This window comes from Pseudorca crassidens, chromosome 5 (genome assembly GCF_039906515.1).
Source record: "Pseudorca crassidens isolate mPseCra1 chromosome 5, mPseCra1.hap1, whole genome shotgun sequence".
Lineage (NCBI taxonomy): Eukaryota > Metazoa > Chordata > Mammalia > Artiodactyla > Delphinidae > Pseudorca > Pseudorca crassidens.
This window is the reverse complement of record NC_090300.1, coordinates 91,138,069-91,160,569: the sequence shown is the minus strand read 5'-3', so window position 1 is coordinate 91,160,569 and position 22,501 is coordinate 91,138,069. Positions and strand designations below refer to the sequence as shown.

At 39.9% G+C, this 22,501-nt stretch overlaps 1 protein-coding gene across 17 annotated transcripts in view; it reads left to right on the top strand.

The window, feature by feature from the left end:
• Positions 1 to 22,501, top strand: part of PHLDB2 (pleckstrin homology like domain family B member 2) — a 129,595-nt gene that overhangs the window by 104,543 nt on the left and 2,551 nt on the right. For 10 of the 17 annotated variants that reach the window (XM_067738920.1, XM_067738934.1, XM_067738923.1 and 7 more), the window contains 6 exons: positions 759 to 858; positions 4,698 to 4,718; positions 8,309 to 8,516; positions 16,390 to 16,480; positions 17,512 to 17,658; positions 19,495 to 19,714. In XM_067738920.1, coding sequence (XP_067595021.1) covers positions 759 to 858; positions 4,698 to 4,718; positions 8,309 to 8,516; positions 16,390 to 16,480; positions 17,512 to 17,658; positions 19,495 to 19,714 — 787 coding nt within the window. Of the gene's footprint in view, positions 1 to 758; positions 859 to 4,697; positions 4,719 to 8,308; positions 8,517 to 16,389; positions 16,481 to 17,511; positions 17,659 to 18,429; positions 18,793 to 19,494; positions 19,715 to 22,501 lie in introns of those variants that run through there. The other 7 variants (XM_067738935.1, XM_067738932.1, XM_067738928.1 and 4 more) reach the window with 2 other exon arrangements.

Genomic DNA, 22,501 nt, shown 5'->3' with positions numbered 1-22,501 from the left:
AATTAGTATCCCCATTGTATACATGGATAAAACTGAGGTGGAAAGAAGCTAGGTGACTGGTCCACCTGGTCACCTGAAGCTGGTCGGCCCTGAAGCTAGAAAGTAGATCCATGTGGTCTGATGCCTGAGCTGCCCTCACGCCTGTTCTGCTGCCTTACCAAGGGGTCATGGCAGGAGGAGGGGAAGGGCAAGTGAGAAGGAGGTTTTGAGTGGGACAGACTTTGGAGTCCTTCCCTTGTCCTTAATCACTTTGTTTTCATCTATTTTATAAACTGGTGTTCCAAGGAATTTGCTATTTTAAAAGTGCTAAAACCACCGGGATAGTTAATGTTACGTGTCTCCAGTTTTCAGCCCACTCGATCGCTTGGAGCAGATGGAAATTGGTGCCCTTGTAACGTGTGTGGATCTGCTCTGTCCTTGTGCATGATGTGCATGCGTTCTTGTCCCTGCATCTGCTCCTCTCGCATGAAGGACTTTGAGTTGTTCTCCAAGGTGGTTTTGGACAGTGTTTTCCCTATCTGTCTTCACTTTTGGAACTGCTGCCACTGGAGGAATGGCTGTGATGTTGAGACTGCTGTGGAGCTCCTGGGGAGGGACAGCGACTGGGCTTTACCATTTAGCATCAACACACGGGATGCAAAGACCTACCTTCGCTGCCTTCTGCGCTTAGATAGGAGCTAGGAATCAGCGATGTGACCATGTCCAGAAGGACCGTTGGGCCTGCAGTTTGCCTGAGTTTTTCCTCCTGTTTCTCACAGGGCCACCTGCCCCTGGGACAGAGCAACAGCTGTGGCAGTGTGCTCCCCCACTCGCTGGCAACCATGACCAAAGACTCAGAATCTCGGAGGATGCTCAGAGGTAGGTACCTTTTAAGCCCAGTGTCATGTCCTTTGTCAAGCATTAGAATTCCTCAGGGAGGGGGAGACCAAACAGAGTTGGGGATCGTTAGGGAGGGGATCAACCTAAGTCCTCAACTTTACTCGTTTCATTTTTTTAAAATTTTATTGAAGTATAGTTGATTTACAATGTTGTGTTAATTTCTGCTGTACAGCAAAGTGATTCAGTCAACTTTACTCTTCATGTGTCCACTTAGGGGAGGGATATATAGATGTATACTTCCTTATTGTTGTACTGAGATAAGTTTTCCTATATGCACATTAGGCTGGTACATAACTATTGTATTTTATAAATTCAGTAGACTTCTCCAATCAGAAAGGCCCACAGAGAATACTAACCTTCCCATTTGATTGGGAGAAGGAAAAAAGAGACCCCTGAGATCCTGAGAGATTACCAAGGCACTTAACCGAGTCAGATCACTCGCCTGGTTTGTGGCTGAGCCGCCCTGTTGAACACGTGCTAAAGACTCATTGAGCTGACACAGAGCACTAGTGGCTCAGGACAGACTTCCCTTAGGCCTTTTAAAGTGGGTTGAGCTTTTTTTTTTTTTGGCGGTAGGCAGGCCTCTCACTGTTGTGGCCTCTCCCGTTGCGGAGCACAGGCTCCGGACGTGCAGGCTCAGCGGCCATGGCTCACGGGCCCAGCCGCTCCGCGGCATGTGGGATCTTCCCGTACCGGGGCACGAACCTGCGTCCTCTGCATCAGCAGGCGGACTCTCAACCACTGCGCCACCAGGGAAGCCCGGGTTGAGCTTTTCTTCTATGTGGTTGTTAGGTTTCAGGTAGACTTGGACTCTCAGCATGTTCTGTTTCTTTGTAATATGTTGCATCTCTAATGGGGTTCTCAAGTAGTCTTTGTGGGGCTAGAAGAAAATACCGTAAGGCAGTTCCAGAGGTGAGCTTCTTGTGCAGATTAGATTTATTGTGTTAACACGGTAGTTTAGGTCAGCTTATATTGGCCCTCACTTTTGAGCAGGCATGGTGCTAGACAGCAAAAATACAAATAAATTACATGATCTTTGCCCTTGAGATGCCTAGAGTCTCATGAGGAAGAGAAAAACAAACAGATGCTTTCAATAAAGTGTGGTAAATGCAGTGATGGATGTATGCCCGGGATGTGAATGGGGATGCTGACAGAGTGATGAGCGTCTGGCCTCTCAATGTGTTCATTAGTGGGATTGAAACCCTTCCCTCCAAGCCAGCTTAGAGGCAGTTCTGACTGCTCGGCCTCTTTGCTAACGTCACCAGGGAATAATCACTAGTACCATTAGAAATATGTTTATATACTGGTGTATATATATGCATGTATACATAATGTGTATATGTGTGTGGATAAGTGAGTTATATCTATATCACTTGAATGAGGATTTCCTATCATTACCAGAGTGATTTAAGAGTTAATAGAAGCTATGGTGTTCCTAAAAGTGGTTTATAATATATGAGAGGTTTACAGTGTTAACCTTTGAATAAAATACATTTGATTGAACTTCTCTTTTATTTTATCATAATTTCTTAATAAACTAAAAATATCTCTTATGGTATATAAATAATAAACATAAATGAGTATATTTTGGCTCTCATTAATCACTGTTTGCTTGTGGGTCAAGTCTGTTTTCTGTTGATGCATTTCTCTGTGATATTTATAGACTTCTTTTTAAATGGATTTTTCCCACTGGCTGAAGGCATCAAAGTTTGGACTGGCCACGGCACCCACACTTTATGTTGAAAGTTTTTGCCTTAAGATAGAGAGTAAGAAAAACTAGTCCTTTATACCAAACAAACCTGTAAACAATACTGTGTAAGAGGATTCTTGTGAGAATATGGTGAAACTGGAGGGATGTTTGATCTCTATTTTTCTCATCTGTGTTCCCCCCAAATAATGGGAATCCCCATGTTAGGTCCATGAAGAAGAACTGAGCCAGTTCCCTTAGGTCACATTAGGTACCGTCTACAGAATCTATTGTCTTTGACCTGTCTTTTGTGCCCCTGTTCTTCACTGTTGGGTCTTTTGTACATCCCAGAAGTCTGCAGCCTGTCCTTCCCTGCTGCAGCTCTGAGTGGTGTTCCTCTTAAAGAGTTTCATGTGGTGATGATGAGACAGCTTCCGAGGAAATAGAGAAGCCTCATATGTGTGCTGACCCAAGAGGATGTGATGTATCTTGTGAGGCCAGCCTGCCACCCTTGGCTTCCCTGCCCAGAGGAGGAAGGGTCAGGGACTGCAGTTTTTAAAATTGGCAGGATTTTCTACTAAAATTGGACCATAAAATTGGCAGGATTTTCTACTAAGCCCATACAGGTGGCCCACAAGGACCAGGGAGGATGACTCATAATTCATTTGGAATTGTGTTTCACTACTACTTGTTGGCTCCATTAAAATAGCAAACACCAAGTAAAAGTCCATGGTTTTGAAAAAATCAGACCTCGCACATTTTTCATTAACTCAAATTAAATAGGTCTTATCATTTTTGTGACTTACACAAATTAACTTAAATGAACTATTTTTTTGCTGCTTATTCGTAATGGATACATCAAGGACGATGGTGTAAGTATAAGCCTTCCTTCAATAAGCACTTTTTTAGTAGCCCTGACAGCGTGAATCGTGCAAACAAATATCTCTGAGAGCAGAGTTTAAAGCAAAGAGTCCAGGGACTCAGATCCTAAAGTTGTAATGGTTATTGGCTTTTGTACAGCTTGTGAACTATTCCTTTGTAAGCTTTAGAATGAATGAAATCTTTGTCCTCTTATCTTCTGTTCAATGCAGGAAAGCCCAGGAAAGGTATGACAACCTCCCTGTGTGGTGTTTTTGTTTCCAGCAAATAATGAAAGGTCATTGTCATCTTTAAGAAGTGATCAGATTTAAAACTGTACAATGGTGGACTTTTAGTCTAATGATTCTTCCTTTTTACACATTAGAGGCAAATTGTTGCACATTTGCTAGAAGCACAATGCTGCGTGCAGCTGCTGTTCATTGACCGGCAGCTGCATGACCCTCTTTGTTTTGATTTTCTTATTGCAAGGTCAGACCATGCAGGAAACACGAGTGCTTCGGAAGCACCGTTTCGTAAGACTCAGGATCTAGATAAAGAAAAGAGTGGGCCTTGTGATGTGTGTAGGCTAAGTGTAAAATATGACGTTTCCCCTTTATAAAGGCCAGGTATAAATAAGGCAGGCGGCAGGCTATGTGAGACGATGGAAGGATCTAGGAGGCTCCTACCTATTCATTCCATTTAAGCCTCGAGACTTAGTAAAGAGTGAAGAACAGCCTAAATTGCTGGCTAGAATAAATGATTCTTATGTGGCTGGGAGACAGAAATGTAGGGCATTAAAAGACTGACTTGCTATAAAGTTTGATGGACTGTGCTTCAAATCATTGAATGGCATTTTACAAACCTTAAGTCTTAAAAACTATTTGTTAATGTCTTCTTGGAAAAAAGGATTGTTTTATAGATATAATCTTGTTTTTATTCTCCCTATTTTCTAGTTGAACATGTGTGAAAACTTCTTTTCTCCTGTAACAAATCATTTTTGACTGTGTGCATGTATCAGAAGCTTGTTTTTGTTTTGTTAACTTCTTGAGTTCGTCTCTATAAACTCAAATTTAATCTAAAAATGTGAATATCTTACCTCGTCAAGCTGGTATTGTTACTAACACGGTCAATGACTGCATGTTGGAAGACGTTTATTTTCCCTGGCCCTTTGTCATCCTTTTTGATCTTGTATCTTTTTCCCTTTCTCTATCATTCTCCTCCTCATTCCTGACTTGTCCTGCACCTTCGTCTTCTGGCTGTGGACTATGGTTAGGAAGAGTGAATGTCTCAGCAGGTGAGAAATTGTCAGAAATACTGATTAATTTTATCCTCTTAAACCGAGGTTATAATTTTAAGTCATCTCATTTTCTGTATTAAGGCCCAGATAACCATGTTAAGGTATGTAACACACATTTGGAAAATATTGGCGAGATTATACATCCCACAATGGTTAACTCACAAAGCACTTTTCAGGTACAATTAGCCAGAATTCATAGAGATTGACATTAAAAATAACGATAACAATAATAATAATAAATGGGCCTTGAACGTCCAACCTATTGGCTCTTCCGGAGCAGTGAAGAGAGTTGAGTTGATTAGGATTCCGGGTATGTGCTATGCTTAGTGACCAGCCTCAGGTATTATCAGGTCTTACTTTATAAACTTTATAAAATACCCTATTCAAACAGCCATTTCTATCTGGACAGGAAGGATTTAGAGCATTTACAAGGCCCTTTTTACTTTTCAGATGCTGTCCCACTGCTGAATATTATTCTTGCTACATAATTTAAAAACAAAAAACCAAGCAGTCTCAGGGCTTTGGGGAAGTCTCATTTTTTCCAGTCCACTTACTTTGCCCCACCCGAAACAGTAGATGCATTCCACTTCCTTATTTAGTCACTAATATATTGGGTTGGCCAAAAAGTTCATTTGGGTTTTTCAGTAACATCTTATGGAAAAACCTGAACAAACTTTTTTTGGAATTTCTTGAACAAGTGCATTCAGTCAGTGACTCTTTATTTTGTGACATCTGAATGCTAAACAAATGGGGATTCTGTGGTGAACAGGACATATATGACCCCCTCCCTGATAACTCGTACTTGAGCAGTGGCTTAATCCAGCTCACACCTGTTCTGGTGCTGCTTCATGCACAGCAGTTCTTCTTGGGCCTCCTACCAGGAACGCTCCTTCCGTCTCCTGTGCTTCCATGGTGTCCTTCTGTTGAAAGTATCTGTACCTTTAAATGGCCAGGCCAGAGCCTGGATCCTAAAGCCAGCTCTTAGGAATCACGCTGGTGCAATTCTGGGGTCACGAGGGAGAGGTCCATGCCCTCGATTGTAATTGCAGGGGTAACTTGTTCTTTTGGAATTGTTCAGGAGGGAGGAGGCTAAGCCAGGTGACAGCTGAGTTCACTGAGATCAGTAAAATACTGCCGGTTGCGGGGATAGAAGGGACTGCATAAGACGGACATTCCCACTCACACTGGATCCACAGGAGACTAAAATCTTGCCTTGGAAGCTACTTGTTAGAAGCAGCCTTTTTCATTTAAGTTGCCACGAAAATGCAAGGTGCTTATCCTACCACCAGAGTGATGCAAGGTTTTCTCAGACGTAGAGCAAAGAAATAAAATAAAAATAAAACACGTAGTGAGGTGATCTAGGGAATTTACATTCACAGTCCTTAGCACAGCACACACTGTAACACGGCTCTCCCTCATGGCCGCATCTGAAAACATGGAGCCAGTTTAGTTTACTGTCTGCCTCACCCGAAGGCGGTAAGTTCATTTTCTTATTCTGTGGTACTTTTGGGGAAAAAAAAAAAAAAATCCTGGAACATCTGAGAAGCAGGGCATACAGTTGCTTTAAGAAGAAATACGTTCCCCCTCTTTTCTGCTTTTCCAAAAAAGTGTTAATTGCATTGTAGGAACTGGCTTTTCCTCATAGTGAAAAACTGAAGGGAAGGGAGGTTGTGGCACCTGTCATCACCAAGGAGATAAGTCTTATATGTTTGAAATGACAGGGCTGTCTTTTAGGGATGTTTTGTTCATACTAAAACAAGGAAATGTCTTCCATGTCGTTGGTGCCAGTGTGAAGGTTTCCTTGCCAACGAACCTTTTTTGAAAGTATAAGGAAAGATATGTGTGTGAGCTTTTCAAATAATTTCTGGTGTTTTTTTTTTTTTATCGTCCCCCTTTTTTTTCATAATGAATAATTGGAAACGATTTAACAGGAGCAGTTAGTAATTCCAAAAGTTCAAGTATCAAAGGTAAATATTTGAGTAATGAATTATTTTGCCATTCTTAAGACAAAAAAAAAAAAGGCACAAACTCCACGCTTATGAGAGCACTGGCTTTGTGTAACGCTTTTATGCATTAATCATTACAATTAATAATATTCTCTCTGAAGTCTCATGGTGTGCTATTATGTTTTGCATCTTTCCTTAGCAAAGTGATGTGTAGTTTTTACATACGTGTATATTTATAACTTACAATTACATCTTATATCAAGGAAACTTATTTGCCCAGAAATGCCTTAACCTGAACTAACATATTTTCACTTAGACATCTAAAACTGCTCTACATACTAATGGCATGCAAACTCCTCATGGGACGCTAATCATTTTACAGATTTAGTTTTGGTCTATAATGCTTTGTTAAAGCATCGTGGATGTGGCTTCCGTTTTTAAATGGAAATATTTAATGAACAGCTGAGGAAGCTGTTTGGAATTACTTGCCTTCTTTTGCCCTCTGGCCTGCTTTTTGCCATTTCATTACTAATGAAAAGCCTCATAGAGAGGTAGGTAAAGTACAAGAAAACAGGGAAAATCCAGATGGTCCAACTGTAAACTCTTCATAGGTCTGGTAAGTAAATTTGATCAGGGAGAAAGTGATTGCAAACTATGGTACTGGTTAAAGAAACATCTTTTTAATGAATTAAGGGATTTGTTTATCACTATGACCCCTGATTCCCGAATACATGCTAAATAGAGAATTGAAAGGAAGAATAATTCGATTTGTGATGCCCAAAATCAACTACCAGAAGAAAGCCATAGGATAACACAAAGTCAAGCCAGTGGCCTAATGTGCCAGCTGACCAGGTACCAGGGTAAGGAAAACCCCTCTTATTAGTGGCAACTTTTGCTCCTGTTGATGGGATCCCTATGTTTTCATACGGTTGATATCACCAACTAGCTGAAGGCTGGCTGTTAAGGCAGAAAAAGAAGAGAGCTATATATAACCTAATTAGGAGGAGTACAGCCATTGGAAGGACTGTTGATTCTGAGTGTTTTAAATAAGTAATTGGCAGACAAGGGAATTTGAAAAAAAAGAATGAGAAAAATGTCCGTTTGAACATTAACCAGATTAAAAGTGTGAGTGATATGAGTGAGACACGGGTTTCTCAAATCCTACACCTAGATGATCCACCTATTTTAGGACCAGATCCAGTACCCTTTAAATGGCAATACCACTGAAGAAGGGACTGCCCGTAAACCCTGGTGTTGCTTGTCACTAGAGTCATCTTGCTTCACTTAAACCCAGCTATTATCAGAGGATTCACGGCCTTTAAATGTGTTTCTGTTTTGGTTTTGTGTGTGTGTTTGTGTGTGTGTGCTGATGTATTATTCTCGGTGGTGCTGAGATGTAGAAATGGCATAGGAAAGTGTCAAGTGATCTGCTGACAGAAAAGATCATTCCCAGGACCACTTCTTTGAAACTCTTCCTTGCACTGAGCATTATGCCATTTCTTTGATCTTCTTGGCTTCAAAACAAATTAGACCAAGGCCCCAGTTTCATAGGCAGATGTTTTGGGTTCCTGGTTTAAGCCTTAGAAGATCTAAGACTGAAAAAAATGAGGCATACTAACGTATTTATGGCTCTCTCCTTAGGATATAATCACCAACAGATGAGCGAAGGTCAAAGGCAGAAGTCTTCTGAATTTTACAGCCGCACAGCATCTGAATCAAACGTCTACTTGAACAGTTTCCACTACCCAGATCACAGCTACAAGGACCAGGCCTTTGATACTCTGAGCCTAGACAGCTCTGACAGCATGGAGACAAGCATCTCTGCCTGCTCACCTGACAATATCTCTAGGTAAGATGTATTCCTGGGGAAGGTTTCTGGTTTGGAAAAGCACCTGTCGGTTTCAAAAAGTAAAGCCATCAATTTGGGGCCATGTATATGTACAAGCCCAAATATCTGAAACATAAAGACTCTGCAGTAGAGAAGAGGGTTGGGTGTCATGGTGGTCTTTGAAAGTAGTTTCTTTGTATCCTGTGTGACTGAGCCAGTCACACACCATCTAATCCATTTTCTCCTTTACTCTATTCCTTACGCATATACTGCGCTTCAAAATGGATTTGCCTCTGTTGGTTGACTCCACCTTCATTAGGACTACTTTTGATTCAGTAAAGAAGTAATTTCCAGCAACAGAGTAAGAATTTGAAGGATATCTTACCCTTATGTTTTGTTGAAAGGAAGGCATTAGCTGTTCTGCATATTAAAATTTTGTAAGGATTTAACCATTCACATTCGTGTTCATACTTTGAGGCAAGCAAAGGTGGTCTTAGGGGATTATGGCCAAAGGTGCATCTAAAATATGGATCTAGTCAGAGCTCTCCTTCAAAAGCTTGTGATGGGGACTTCCCTGGTGGCACACTGGTTAAGAATCCGCCTGCCAATGCAGGGGACACGGGTTCGCGCCCTGGTCCGGGAAGATGCCACATGCTGCGGAGCAGCTAAGCCCGTGCGCCACAATCACTGAAGCGCCTAGAGCCCATGTTCTGCAACAAGAGACGCCACCGCAGTGAGAAACCCGTGCATCACAACGAAGAGTAGCCCCCGCTCGCCACAACTAGAGAAAGCCTGCGCATAGCAACGAAGGCCCAATGCAGCCAAATATTAATTAATTAATTGAAAAAAAAAAAAAGCTTGTGATGATGCCCTACTACCTTTTTTTTTTTTAAATTTGCGATACGCGGGCCTCTCACTGTTGTGGCCTCTCCCGTTGCGGAGCACAGGCTCCAGACGCGCAGGCTCAGCAGCCATGGCTCACAGGCCCAGCCGCTCCACGCCATGTGGGACCTTCCTGGACCAGGGCACGAACCCGTGTCCCCTGCATCGGCTGGCAGACTCTCAACCACTGCGCCACCAGGGAAGCCCTGCCCTACTACCTTTTGAATAAAGTCAGACCCCAGAGCCTGGCATTCTAGATCCAGCCCAACTCCCCATTCATTCTCTCCTCCTGATACACCTCCCAGAGTTTCTTATTCATTGAGAGGGCGAAGAATTCTCAGATCTCTGTGCCTTTGACCATATTGGTTCTAGCATTGGGATCATGTAATCTGTTCTTTCTTTTATTTATATGCTCATTCATTCCACAAATCCTTATAGAATATTCTACAGTTAACAGTGAGCCGGAGTGGGCTCAAACTGGCTGGCAAGAGCCAGAGGTGCACATCTCCTCCTAACTCTGTGATCAGTGATGTCATGTTGGTAGCTTGAAATTGGCCACGGTGGGAGAATTTACTCCACGTAAATAGACATTTGCTGCATATCAGGGGTTTTGTTTTTCTCCAGAGAGCTAGTTTACCAGCACACCACTATCTAGAGTCAATTCATCCTCTCATTTGTTTATTCCCTCAGCCTGTACTTACTGAGCATTGAGAGTGTCTGACATTGCAAAATGTCTTTACCGTCCCCCAACCCCTCCCATGTTAGCCTGGAGAAAGTCTTCTCATCCTTTAAGCTGAAACTTAAGTTGGAAACTCATGAGAATTTCTCCTTTCAGGGCATTTTTCTTTCATGTTTCCATGGAACTTGATACTTTTTCCTATTATATCACTGATCACATTGCAGCATACAGTTTTTTTCTTCAATAATTAATTGGTACATTCCTCAGTGTCAAGGAGGATGTCTAATTATCTTTCGGTTTCCACATTCAGCAGAGATCTGGGCACATAGTAGGCATTCAGTAAGTGTCGGCTAAATAAATACCTCGGGATATTTGATTTTTTTCTTTGTTTGATCTATTTCAATTGGCTGAGAACCATTATGAGTTCAACCCCCCAAGCATCCAATATTTAATCAATGTTCATTAAGCAATTGTGTGTCTCAAGTGAAAATGTCTAGTTGAATAATGGCCTTCAAAAAAACTTTCCTCTATTGCAATGAAGTCACAGGCTGGGACAGGAGCTTTGGGGGCTCGACCTGACAACTGCTGTGCTACTGCAGGCAGATCACAGAACTCTCTCGGTCCTGATTTGCTCATCTGCTAAGTGGAGGATTGTTTCTTGAATGCAAGAGGATGATGGATTTTTAAATATTTGGGTGGAAAATTACCATCGTGTATATAGAATTTCTTTCTTCACAAAGGTTTGAATCATTTGCTCCTCACCCCTGCCCCCCAAAAAAGGAGTGACAGAGACAGAGGGAAAGTAATATCAGCAAGGTATACTTAGCTTTGGGTTAGTGTCTCATAAACGAAAAGAATATGAGAGACCTCAATCTAACCAGATATTATAGCCAGGAAATCTGGGGAGTGGAAGAAAAGAAGAAAAGGATAGAGGCTACAGTTTGTGGTAAATAAAATATAGTGTATTTTAATTCTGGCATCATAATGTTTGAAATATTGATATTACTGGATATATCCTGTCAGAGAAGGAAAGGAGTCCCTTGGGAAAAACACTAAAGCAACCTTGAGAATTATAGGTATTTCTCCTTGTTACAAGGGAAAACTTAATTTAATTTAAATTTAAGTAGGGAGTTATATAATAATAAATAATAAAGCTAATTTTTTGCTGCCATTATTTTTTAATGTCAGAAGGGTTAGTATTTCACTTCATTCAATATTAGAAGAGACGGTATCTCACTTTTTTGTTTTTTTTGTTTTTTTTTGGCGGCACGCGGGCCTCTCACCGTTGTGGCCTCTCCTGTTGCGGAGCACAGGCTCCGGACGCGCAGGCTCAGCGGCCATGGCTCACGGGCCCAGCCGCTCCGCGGCATGTGAGATCCTCCCGGACCGGGGCACGAACCCGCGTCCCCTGCATCGGCAGGCGGACCCTCAACCACTGCGCCACCAGGGAAGCCCGGTATCTCACTTTTTAAAAAATGAAAGACACTTGAGTGTGTGGAACAATTGGGCATCAAACCATCCATCTCTTGCTCTGAAGGAGCTCTCGTAATACCCGCTGCTCCCAGGAGGATGTCAAAGAGTCATGCAGGGTTGCTTGGAGCTGATGTTCTCAGGACAGAAAGCCTAGAACTTTGAGTACTCATTCGTAAATGCCAGTAAACCGACCAATTAAATGTGTTACTTTTGAATAACAGGACACAAACAAAAGTCAGCAACACGGCAACTATTGTATAATGATGATGGGAGGAATAAAAGTTGACGGTGCAGCCGTTTCATTTCCAAGTATAGGGATCTCAGAGGGGTTTCTTAGGCACTCTGCACTTTTGCAAGGTGTTATTTTGAAAACATCAGACTACTTTCCCAAATAATTGTGAACATTTTAAAGCAGTATTCCTGTGGTGAACTCCTGATAGCTTGACCATTTTTTTTGTCTATTTTTGAGCCATCTTTAATAAATAAATACACTCTATATTATAGTTTTCCTATCTTGGTGGCTTTTTCTGCTCCATTTTCTGCCCCCTGCCTCTTCATCCCCACCAAAAACTGAAAGTAAATATGCATCCCTTCAAATGATCACTCCTCAAACCCCATCTCTCATATTTAAAGGTGGTAACAGCAGCAGTGCAGCAGTGAGTACAGGAAATTACCTTAAAGGGAGACACTTCAGTTAGATTTACCAAGCATTAGAAGTTTAGGTCTAGAGACTTAAGCACAGTGGCCACCAAAATCTTAATTTAATTTTATTTGTTCACCTACTTACTTTTTCTTTAAATGGTTTCCAAAGGTAGAAAATGAGAATTGACTCCACTACATGTGCCACATTAAGAGGATAGCATTATTGCAGAGTGATCATTCCTGGAAGGTAGCTACATGTGGCCATGATCATTTTCCATAGTTACTTCGCAGAGAACTGACCCAGTGCTGCTAGCAGTCATAGATAACTAACCAATCACCATGGTCAGAAATTACTAATAGTATTTATTTAAATATGCTGTCAGATTCTCTGAATGTCAAAAAATTGAAGCCAAAGTAGAAGATGCCTACAAAAGGTCTAGTATAAATAAAAGGGACAGAGAGAGAAAAAACAAACAAACAAACAAACAAGCATTTCTCTTCTGTGCCGCCATCTACCTAAAAAAAATTCATGCTGCCCTAAGATAAGCTTGTACCTATTTTTATGAAGGAAAATGATGTGATAAACATCAGGAAAATGGTAATAGGGAACTAATGTTTGTCATGTATAGTATGACAGCACATCCTAAATGGGAACTTTTTGCAGACAGGTAGAAAAAGAAAGAACTAAAAATTTTTCTCTTTTTTTAGATTTTTAAAAAATTATGTATTAAAATATCCTGAAATTATACACATTTTAAAGAGGTAATTCCATGCTGAAGTTCTAGCAACATAAACTTAGTCTTGTGGTTTATTATGTCACAAAAAACCATTGGTAGAATTATCGAATTACTCAGAGTTGTGGGTACCTTTGCCTTACACTTTTTGTTGAGACATCATTTTCGTGTCCAGCAGAAAGTTCTTTGAGCCAGACAGTGTTTTTGCTTTTTCAACATCATTACTTACACTGTACACAAATATAAAGCTAAGAAAACAGGTCTTGGGTCTTAGAAAACAGCAGCTGAAGGTCAATTCTGCATAAAGTCTGTTTTCTGCTAAAATTATTGAATGAGCTCATAGAGTGTAGTGTTCTGAATACCACCTAAAATTATATGTTCTTATTACTATTGCTAATAAGCCCTGACCTTGTGTTCATGCTTTGAGAAAATGTTAAGGAAGTTGATCTCTCATTATAGTTATTACCCACCAGCAGTGTGTGTGTGGAGCGGGGACAAGACTGGGTATGGGGTTGAGGGCATCCAAGGCTGAGCTTGGTTTTAAGAGATACATCAACCAGAATTTCAGATACTTCTAATCCCTTCGTTTCAGGCAAAGGTTTGTATTCTGCTTTCTACCCTAGATAGTCAACACCCAGTGTTTGCATTTTATTCTAGGGAATTCTTTCAGAAGAGATACTGAAAACCAGAGGATTTCAGAGGAGGGCAGACAGCTGTCAAAGAGACCAGATAGTCTAATCTTTTTGAATAGAGAAAGATTAGACATTTTATAAGGAGTAATAATTTGCTTAACCTGAAAAAATGCTTGAGATAATGAATTGAAAATAAATATTCTGGGACACTGGCTTTTCATTTAGTGGCAACATTGGTATGCTGAAGGCAGTCTTGGAAAAGTTTTATGTTTTTATGGAGAATTTTGTTTTGCATTTTGCTTATTTGTTTGTTTGTTGTATGACAATGTTCTTGTTTGCTTTTTTTTCTTCCTTTTTCTGTTTTTGCCTTTGCCCCTAAAGTGAATATTCTAAAAAGCAAATTCAAATTTTGCTGAAAGGTATTATTCAGCACTGAAAACTAAATCTGCTATTTAGATTCCTGTACCCTTGACTGAAGTTTCATTTTTCTTTATGAATATGGGTTTTTACCAAAGTTGGTCACATAAAAAAAGTAATCTTCAGTTGATAAAATAGAATATGGCTAAGTAGAGAAAGGAGGCAAAACTAGTCATCTTTTTTTTTTTTTTTTTTTTTTTGCGGTACGCGGGCCTCTCTGTTGTGGCCTCTCCCGCTGCGGAGCACAGGCTCCGGACGCGCAGGCTCAGCGGCCATGGCTCACGGGCCCAGCTACTCCGCGGCATGCGGGATCTTCCCGGACCGGGGCATGAACCCGTGTCCCGTGCATCGGCAGGCGGACTCCCAACCACTGTGCCACCAGGGAAGCCCAAAACTAGTCATCTTTATACAGTTAATGACCAAGTGATTCAGTATTATTCAGTATCATACAGTAATTACATATGAGATCAGAAATGTGCCTGTCTTCTGAAGGTCAGAATTTGGAGCAATGGGAGAAAGCATTGCTCCTCTTGTAATTTGGGTGGGCTGGAGAAACCAATGATGAGTGTCTTGTGCTACAGGTAATGCATTACAAAGTGTATCTTCAGTGACTTCAGGCTCTCCCTTGGCATGACAGGTGCTAGCCAAATGGCATTTCATTTGTTCCATGCCATTGTATTGACAAGTCTTCACCCTAAATTTCTATAGCAATTGCTTTTGCTTTTCACTGCAGGTGCAGTTCTGATCCCCCCAAAAGTATCAGGTAGTGGCAACACAGTATCATAGAGCAGCAATAATTTTGCTGAATAAAAGTGGTTTACATGTCAAGGAAATATTAAATCAATAGCAAAAGTGTAGCTATAGAGAACAAGTAGGTGTCCATGGATAAAAATTAATTATTTTTTAACAAAATAACCAAAGTAGCTCTTAAAGTATATAAAATATAATTTTTTTACTGCCTCCATAGTTTTGTCTTCTCCAGAATGTCATATAGTTGGAGTAATAAAGTATTTAGCTTTTCAGATGGGCTTCTTTCACTTAGTAATATGCATGTATAATTTCTCCATGTCTTTCCATGGCTTGATAGCTCGCTTCTTTTTAGTACTGAATAATATTCCATAGCCTGGATGTAGTATGGTTTATTTATTCATTTACCTACTAAAGGATATCTTAGTTGCTTCCAAGTTTTGGCATTTATGAATAAAGCTGCTATAAACATATGTGCACAGTACTGATTTTAAGATAAACCATATGTCCTACATTACTGTGGTCATGTTTCTCTTCAAAAGAACTCTTAGCCCTCAAACATCCTAGGTTTGAGTTGATCAACAATATGATTTAGGGAGACTATACTAATGATTATCTTATTCATTTTTATATGAATTAATTTTTATATGAATGTGTGTAGCCAACATGAACCCCTACTGTGTGCCAGGCTTTATGCTATGGAGGATACAGGCACAGAAACCTCTCTATAGCCAAGAGAGTCTAGAAAAGAAGATACATTTAAGTGACTATGCAAATAAACAAGCATGAGAAATAGCAGTGGTTCTCCATGGCTGGAACATCCAAATAAATAAGTTTTGACTTAGGCCATCGTCCTTTTTTTCCAGAATAGTCAAATAAAATGTAAACAAGGGAAAAATAATATATTTTGTTTAATGTTAAACATTTCTAAGTTCTTCTCCTTCTCTGTTAGTTATCCTATCTGGTCTTGCAGCTTTTACTCCCTTTGGTTTTTTCCCTCACGTGTTTATGTGATGTCTTTCTCAAGACGCATTACTTTTGGAGCTCTTGAATCCCTTAATGCAGTTTCCTCCTTCGTACGGTGGACGGGCTTTATTGGCAAAACTGGCCACTACCCTTCTATCGCACCTGTAAGAGAATTCATTTTTTTAACTGGCCATCTTAGATCACCATTTAAGAAATAAAATGTCCACAAGCAAAAAGGCATAACAAAAAAGTAGCTGGTGATACATGATCCCAAACCAAATAAAGTGACTTCCAAATTTAGGGGTCATCTACATAGAACTTTGGTGAGAGTGTTGTTGGTCTGGCATCCCTGAATAATTAAACTAACGGGAAGACTTCCTGCAAGCCAAAATTTTTAGACTTTGGAGGAGACATTTTGAGAACACAGTTTGTAGGAGTTGGTTTTGGTTTATTTATGAGTAGAGCACTTTATTTGGTATTATTTTCCTCGCCTATGTTTTATCTCTTAAAACTGAGGTAAGTTAAGTTTCACCTACAGTTTTCAGAGTTGAATTGACTTGCCTCTTCAGACCAGTGATTCTTGTAAGTAACATCCTTTAAATTGTATTGGATCTTGTCGTGTGTGTGTGTGTGTGTGTGTGTGTGTGTGTGTGTGTGTGTGTGTGTTTGAAGAGACATCAGTAAGAAGCAGTATTCTTGAAAGGCTTTTGTGTTTTCTTCAGTGCCAGCACTTCAAATATTGCCCGAATAGAAGAAATGGAGAGACTTTTGAAGCAAGCTCATGCAGAGAAGACCAGGCTTCTTGAATCCAGGGTAGGCCTAATATCTTTCATGTAGTAGTTCAAGATGCCCTGCACTTGACACTGGGAAATGTTTTCAGGCCTCAGTAAGCAGCGTGATCTCGGAGTAGTCACTCCACCTTTCTTGGCCTCATTTCCTTTTTTATTTTTGGCCGTGCCACATGGCTTGTGGGATCTTAGTTCCCTGGCCAGGGATTGAACCCCAGGTCCTCGGCAGTGAAAGCAAAGAGTCCTAACCACTGGACTGCCAGGGAATTCCCACTGGCCCCATTTTCCTTTCTGAGAAGTGAGGGTGTTAGAGAGATGTTCTCTACGGCTCTTTACTGCACTAGCATTTTTCATGATGTAAAATGTATATTGTGTGGACATAAACTGAAATGAATGCTTTGTATTACATTTTGCCTTCAATGGCGCCTTTGTTTGCCTGCCGGGGAACAGGAGGAATGGCAGGTCTTTACGCGTTCTCTCTGCCTTGCCAGTTCGTGGTAAAGACACTATTGTAATATTAAAACTCCCATGTTATTGTGACTGTATTTCAAGCCAGAATCTGAACTTCCTTAGGAATTCCCCAAATGCCTTTGCATCCTGCCTGAAAGGGCACCTCCTTTCCTCTTCTAACTTCCCTGGGCACTTCCTCTGTGACCGTCGGCCAGGAAGCCACAGAGCAACAACAGGAATTGGAAGGACCTACGGCCATCAAAGAAAGGCCAAAAGTTGTGACTGGTGTTGGGTCACAGTTAGTGAGCCTTTTTTATATTAAAAATGGAGAGTTTTTAATATATGGGGTCATTAGTATGAAATGACTGAATAGAGTCACAAGCTGTGTTTCACTTAATATTTCATTTTTAATTAAATGTAGTGGTTGCATTTCTGCACAGGATGCTTTTGAAAGTTCTGTGAATGGTGATTACGGGTGTTTTAGTCTTAGATATATACTGGGCTATAAAATCAGGAATTGTATAGTGAGAATTATTTGTTTTCGTATTGGAATCATTCAAGTATAACCAGTATGTCTGAAAATTTTTTCTGCATAATGATATTTAGGAACGGGAAATGGAAGCCAAGAAACGAGCTCTGGAAGAAGAAAAACGACGCCGAGAACTCCTGGAAAAACGATTGCAGGAAGAAACCAGCCAGAGGCAGAAGTTAATTGAAAAGGAAGTAAAAATAAGGGAGAAACAAAGGGCACAGGTTTGTTGGTCAATCTGGATGGATTGGAGTAGGTTGCCCCCTGGTGGTCGTTTTTCAGAAGACGGTCATGCTATGTCTGAGAATGCCTTTGGTTGTGCTGCCTATTAGCCCTTGACCTGTAATGGCTGAGAGAAAGATGTGCATTAATGGACAAAAAAAATGTGTGTTTATTTCAAAACCCACTGGGAACTACTAAAAAAATGATATTTTTCTTTAGTTATATGTGGCACATTTTGATTGGAGAGGCACTTTTTCTTCTACCCATTTTTTTGTAGTATATTTAAAAGGAGAATGTCTTCTTGAGCAGCTTTGAAAATGCAGCTGGATTCATTACTGAAAACAAATACAACACCCAAACTCAGTTGAGAAAGAGAAGGGATTCTATTAAGACATCTTTTGGAAGCAAACACTCCAGAACAGGATACTTTTACCAGCCCGGTTTTTTGGTGGTGGTGGTCATGTTTTGGGTTTTTTTTTTCCTAACCACTGTGTTGTCACACGTTTCCCCTTTGCTGCATCAGTCCACACACATGTGCACAGGATTCCTGAACTCAAGCAAAACTCAGGAAAACCATCCACTTTGTTTGACTTCCTATCTCAGTCAGTAGAGTCTGAGTCTCTGTTCTTGTCACTAGAACTGCTTACATAATGTATGTTTCCTGAGAAACTAAAATAAAATTTTAAGTGCTATGTAATTTAAAGTTCAAATCAGTTTTACCAAAGCTTACTAGACTTCATGGGAAAAGGTACCAGTTCCCTTATTCCTCACAGTTGCTGGCAGTCTGAAGTACAACGGTTGGAGACTCGCCTTAAGGCCTCATGTGCTTCGAGGGCTCAGTAAATCTGTGGCATCTGTCTAACGTCAAAGTACCACAAAATCAAAGGCAAAATAAAGGCAAAATACAAAGTCAAACTTGTTCATTTTATTTCATTATGCCAAACCTCTGTCACATTTTGATTTAGTGTAAAGGTCACCCATGCCTGTTTTATATCTGAAGCCAAAACCAAAAGGCACAATTCTATTTTAATCCCAATTATAACTTTTGCTTCCAAGTGTATGATTAGGTTATTTTCCCCCAGGGCAAAGGGGTGGGGTTATTTAACAGGATAAAATAAAAGACTATTTTAGAAATACTACCCGTGGCAATATGTGCTTCCTAGATTCGATGAACCTCTACTCCAGCCATAGTAAAATCAAAGACATCTATGTACATCTCTTCAGTGTCTCGTCCTGGACAGTTCATTGGGTACAGCTTTGATTCCACTTCTTACCTTATTTTAGCTTCACTTTTCAAAACATCCATCTCTGCCTTCAATTTCTATCACAGGGTGTATGCAAGCCGACATGTACATACATCCTCGGGGGCTGGACTTACTAAATAATGTTCAGTCAATTGTGTCATGTCTGCGGTTATTTAAGGAGAACTATTGTTGAGTTGTGGCAGGGAGAACTCCTGGATACGTTACAGAGGAGGAGGCCTCATCTGTAAGGAGCAGCCCAGATAACTTCATGCCTTATTTCCCTGTGTTTTTAAGTGCTAAGTACCTCTGTTAAAGCTAAGGTAAACGACATGTTTCCATTTTCTCATCTGGCCATTTCAAGGAATAGAATCTGTTGGCCTGAGTTTATCCACATTTTCCCCCCCATACCATAGCATCCTTCTTAAAATGCCATTCTCTTTTTAGATTCCAAATGACAATGTTTAGCTTAAGTTCTCATAATCACATGGACATTTTAACACTTAGGCTTTTCAGTTCACTTTCACTTGTAAACATCTGTGACCTAAAACAAAACAAATAATTAGCTATAGATGAGATGGGCTTGTGCTTTTCCAGGCTCGACCTCTGACCCGTTATCTGCCTATCCGGAAGGAAGACTTTGATTTGCGCAGCCACGTGGAGACTGCTGGCCACAATATTGATACCTGTTATCATGTGTCAATCACAGAGAAGACCTGCAGAGGATTCCTCATCAAAATGGGTGGAAAAATTAAAACTTGGAAAAAACGTTGGTTTGTTTTTGATCGGAACAAGCGCACCTTCTCTTATTATGCAGGTGGGCGATAAAAAAAATCTGAGTGATATATTCAAATCAGGAATTCTCTGTTAAAGAACAAAGGCAATGAAATTCAGAATAAATAATTAGAGTGATAAGTAATAGAATTAATGGCAATATTAGCTTGATAGATGTATATTATTTTCTATTCAGATTATATGGTCCACCAGATATGAATTTCCTCTAGAAATAATAAAAATTATGTTATTTAAAAAGTGTGAGTCTATTCTAGTTCTGAAATAAGCTCAAGCCCAAATAAATATTAAATGGAATTTATTTTTTAGACCAAAATATTATCTTTTAAACCGTGAAATCAGAAAAAAAAAAGGTTTCTATTTATTTCTCTATGGTCATATGCTCTAAAGTCACACACAATTAGGCAGCTTAACTGACAGTCATTCAATTGTAGTTTATATACTAGAATGACAATTTCAGCACAGAGAGTGAAGCTTATCAGTGAACTAGTGAATAAGTATTTATTAAGTGACTGGAATATTTTTGGATTCTTTAAATGATGGATTATGAGAACGATACCCTACTGAATCTTCTATAAATATAGGAGTATTTGTGTAACCGGTTTACTTATTAAGAAGCCCCTTATTTACACGTAGATCACATATGAAATATGTCCATTAGCAGCATAAGAATAGCTCTGCCCTCTTTTCAACTGCTGAGTAAGAGGAGAATCAGACTAGAGGTTATGAAGAGACCCTGCCTTGGGGTGACTGTATCAGCATTTATGAGCATTGTTGGGAATTGTTACCAAGTGTATCAAGGTAATAAAAAATAACAGTCCAGTCATTTAATCTGTAGTGTGAGGTCAGGGTATGTTTATGAATAGGGGTGTGAGCAACCAAGAAGCATGTGGAAGAAAGGAAACAGTGGCAACGGAGCCCCAGAATCGGGGTGAGGAAAGGGCAGGGGGTGCATGCCTTTCAGTTAGGGGCTCTTTGGGTGGGGTTCCAGTTGCTACAGGGGCGAGTGGCCTGAAGTAAATGGTCTACTAACCCTCACAGGTTGTCTCTCTTGGGCTTTCTGACCTTGGGTTTTATAAGAATCCAGAGACAGTCTCTTTAGTTGATACAATAGAAAAGATGCCTATGTAATAAATGCCAATTTAGTGTCTGCAAAATGCATAAACAAAACTTCGCTACATGCTAGTCTCCAAAGACAACCTGAGCCAGAATTTTCCAAAAATAAAATTTTAAAATAACTCAGACAAAACAGCTTCACTCTTTTCTGCTCCTTTTCTCTGGGATTTGTATTTCATTCTTAAGCTTGTATTTTTCAGATTCTTCCTCATATCTGAAGTCCCCTACAAACAAAAGTTTTCTTCCCCAGTTTTCTGCCTGCTTTGAAACACTGACAAGGTTTACTTTTATCTCCAGATTATTTTTTACCTCTGTTTCCAAAAAACAAAGTATTATTGTTTTCCCATGAATTCATTATTGCAGGACCTTTTCCACCAAATGTTTGAGAGACACATTGACCTCCTCTTTCACAGAAACTGGTGGAAACCCACCAAACATGGTATTAATTAAAACAGAGTTTCCCTAGGAACTAAGTCTATATAATGAAAGTAAGTCTCTTCCCATCACAAAAGTTCTACCTTTTCTAACACTGTTAAGCCTGAAATATCCTTTCAGACTTTCTCCATTCCTTTTCATGTATGTTTCAGTCCATATAGGTATTCTTTCTTCTTTAATACAGTTAGGACCAAATTATTCACTCTGTTCATACCTTTCTTCACACAACAGTATTTCAAGGTTTTTCTCTTTGAGCACTTGCAGATTTACCTCAGTCTTTTCAGTGGCTGTGTAGATCGCAGTGTACGGCTGGTCTAGCATTAGATCAGTTCCCTATTAAAGCTCCAGCAGATCTTTTGCAGCTTGTGCTCTAACGAACCCAAATGCACGTGCACGTGCATGAGTAGGTCTTATACCATACAGTTTTAGAAGCAGAATTGCTGAGTAAGAATTCTGGCATTTTTCATTGTGTATGTTTGACCAAATTGACTTCCCAAAAGAGACTTTCTCATTTGCATTTCCACCAACAGGGTATGATAGTCTCTTTCTCTGTATCCTCATCCATCATTTTGAGATTCTTTAAAGTGCTTGCATGTGTTATCATCCCTGCAGAGTTTAAGTTACAAAATGTCTCAAGAACATATTGGTGTTATTAGGCACCACAGAGTGACGCTGTTTGGTCGGTGGTTTGGTTGTTTGTTTTTTTTTATGCTCTGTTTGGTTTTTATGGCAAATCTGACGAAATCTTTGGAAGTGGTTTGGAAAACGCTGCACTGAAAGGACATTAAATTATTGACATGAAACTCTGTTGAGAACAGGATAAAATATCAAGTATACTAGACAAGAAATTTGATAGGAAAGAAACATAAGTAGAATCTTATTTTAAATTAGAAATCAAAAACACACTTGTTGCAAATTTCATTGCAACAGAGCTGCATATTAATATTTTCATTACAACTACTATCTTGGAGAATGTGGGGAAATAATTTATCTTGATGTCAATGGTGTTTACACTTTGTGTGCTAACCTGACAGTCAGTATTCTGGGTTACCTTTTGACTGCTAATTTGTGAAGAGCCTTGAGTAAAGTCACTTAGTCTCTTTTGTTTAGGGTTGCTAATTCCAACCTTTTTTTTTTTTCTTTTTTCAGGATAGAGTGTGGCTAATGTACTAACCTAGGTTATCTTAATTAATCTTAGATAATTTAAATGCTAGATAAATATTTTAATGATGATAGTTATAATGACATTATAATTTTTCCT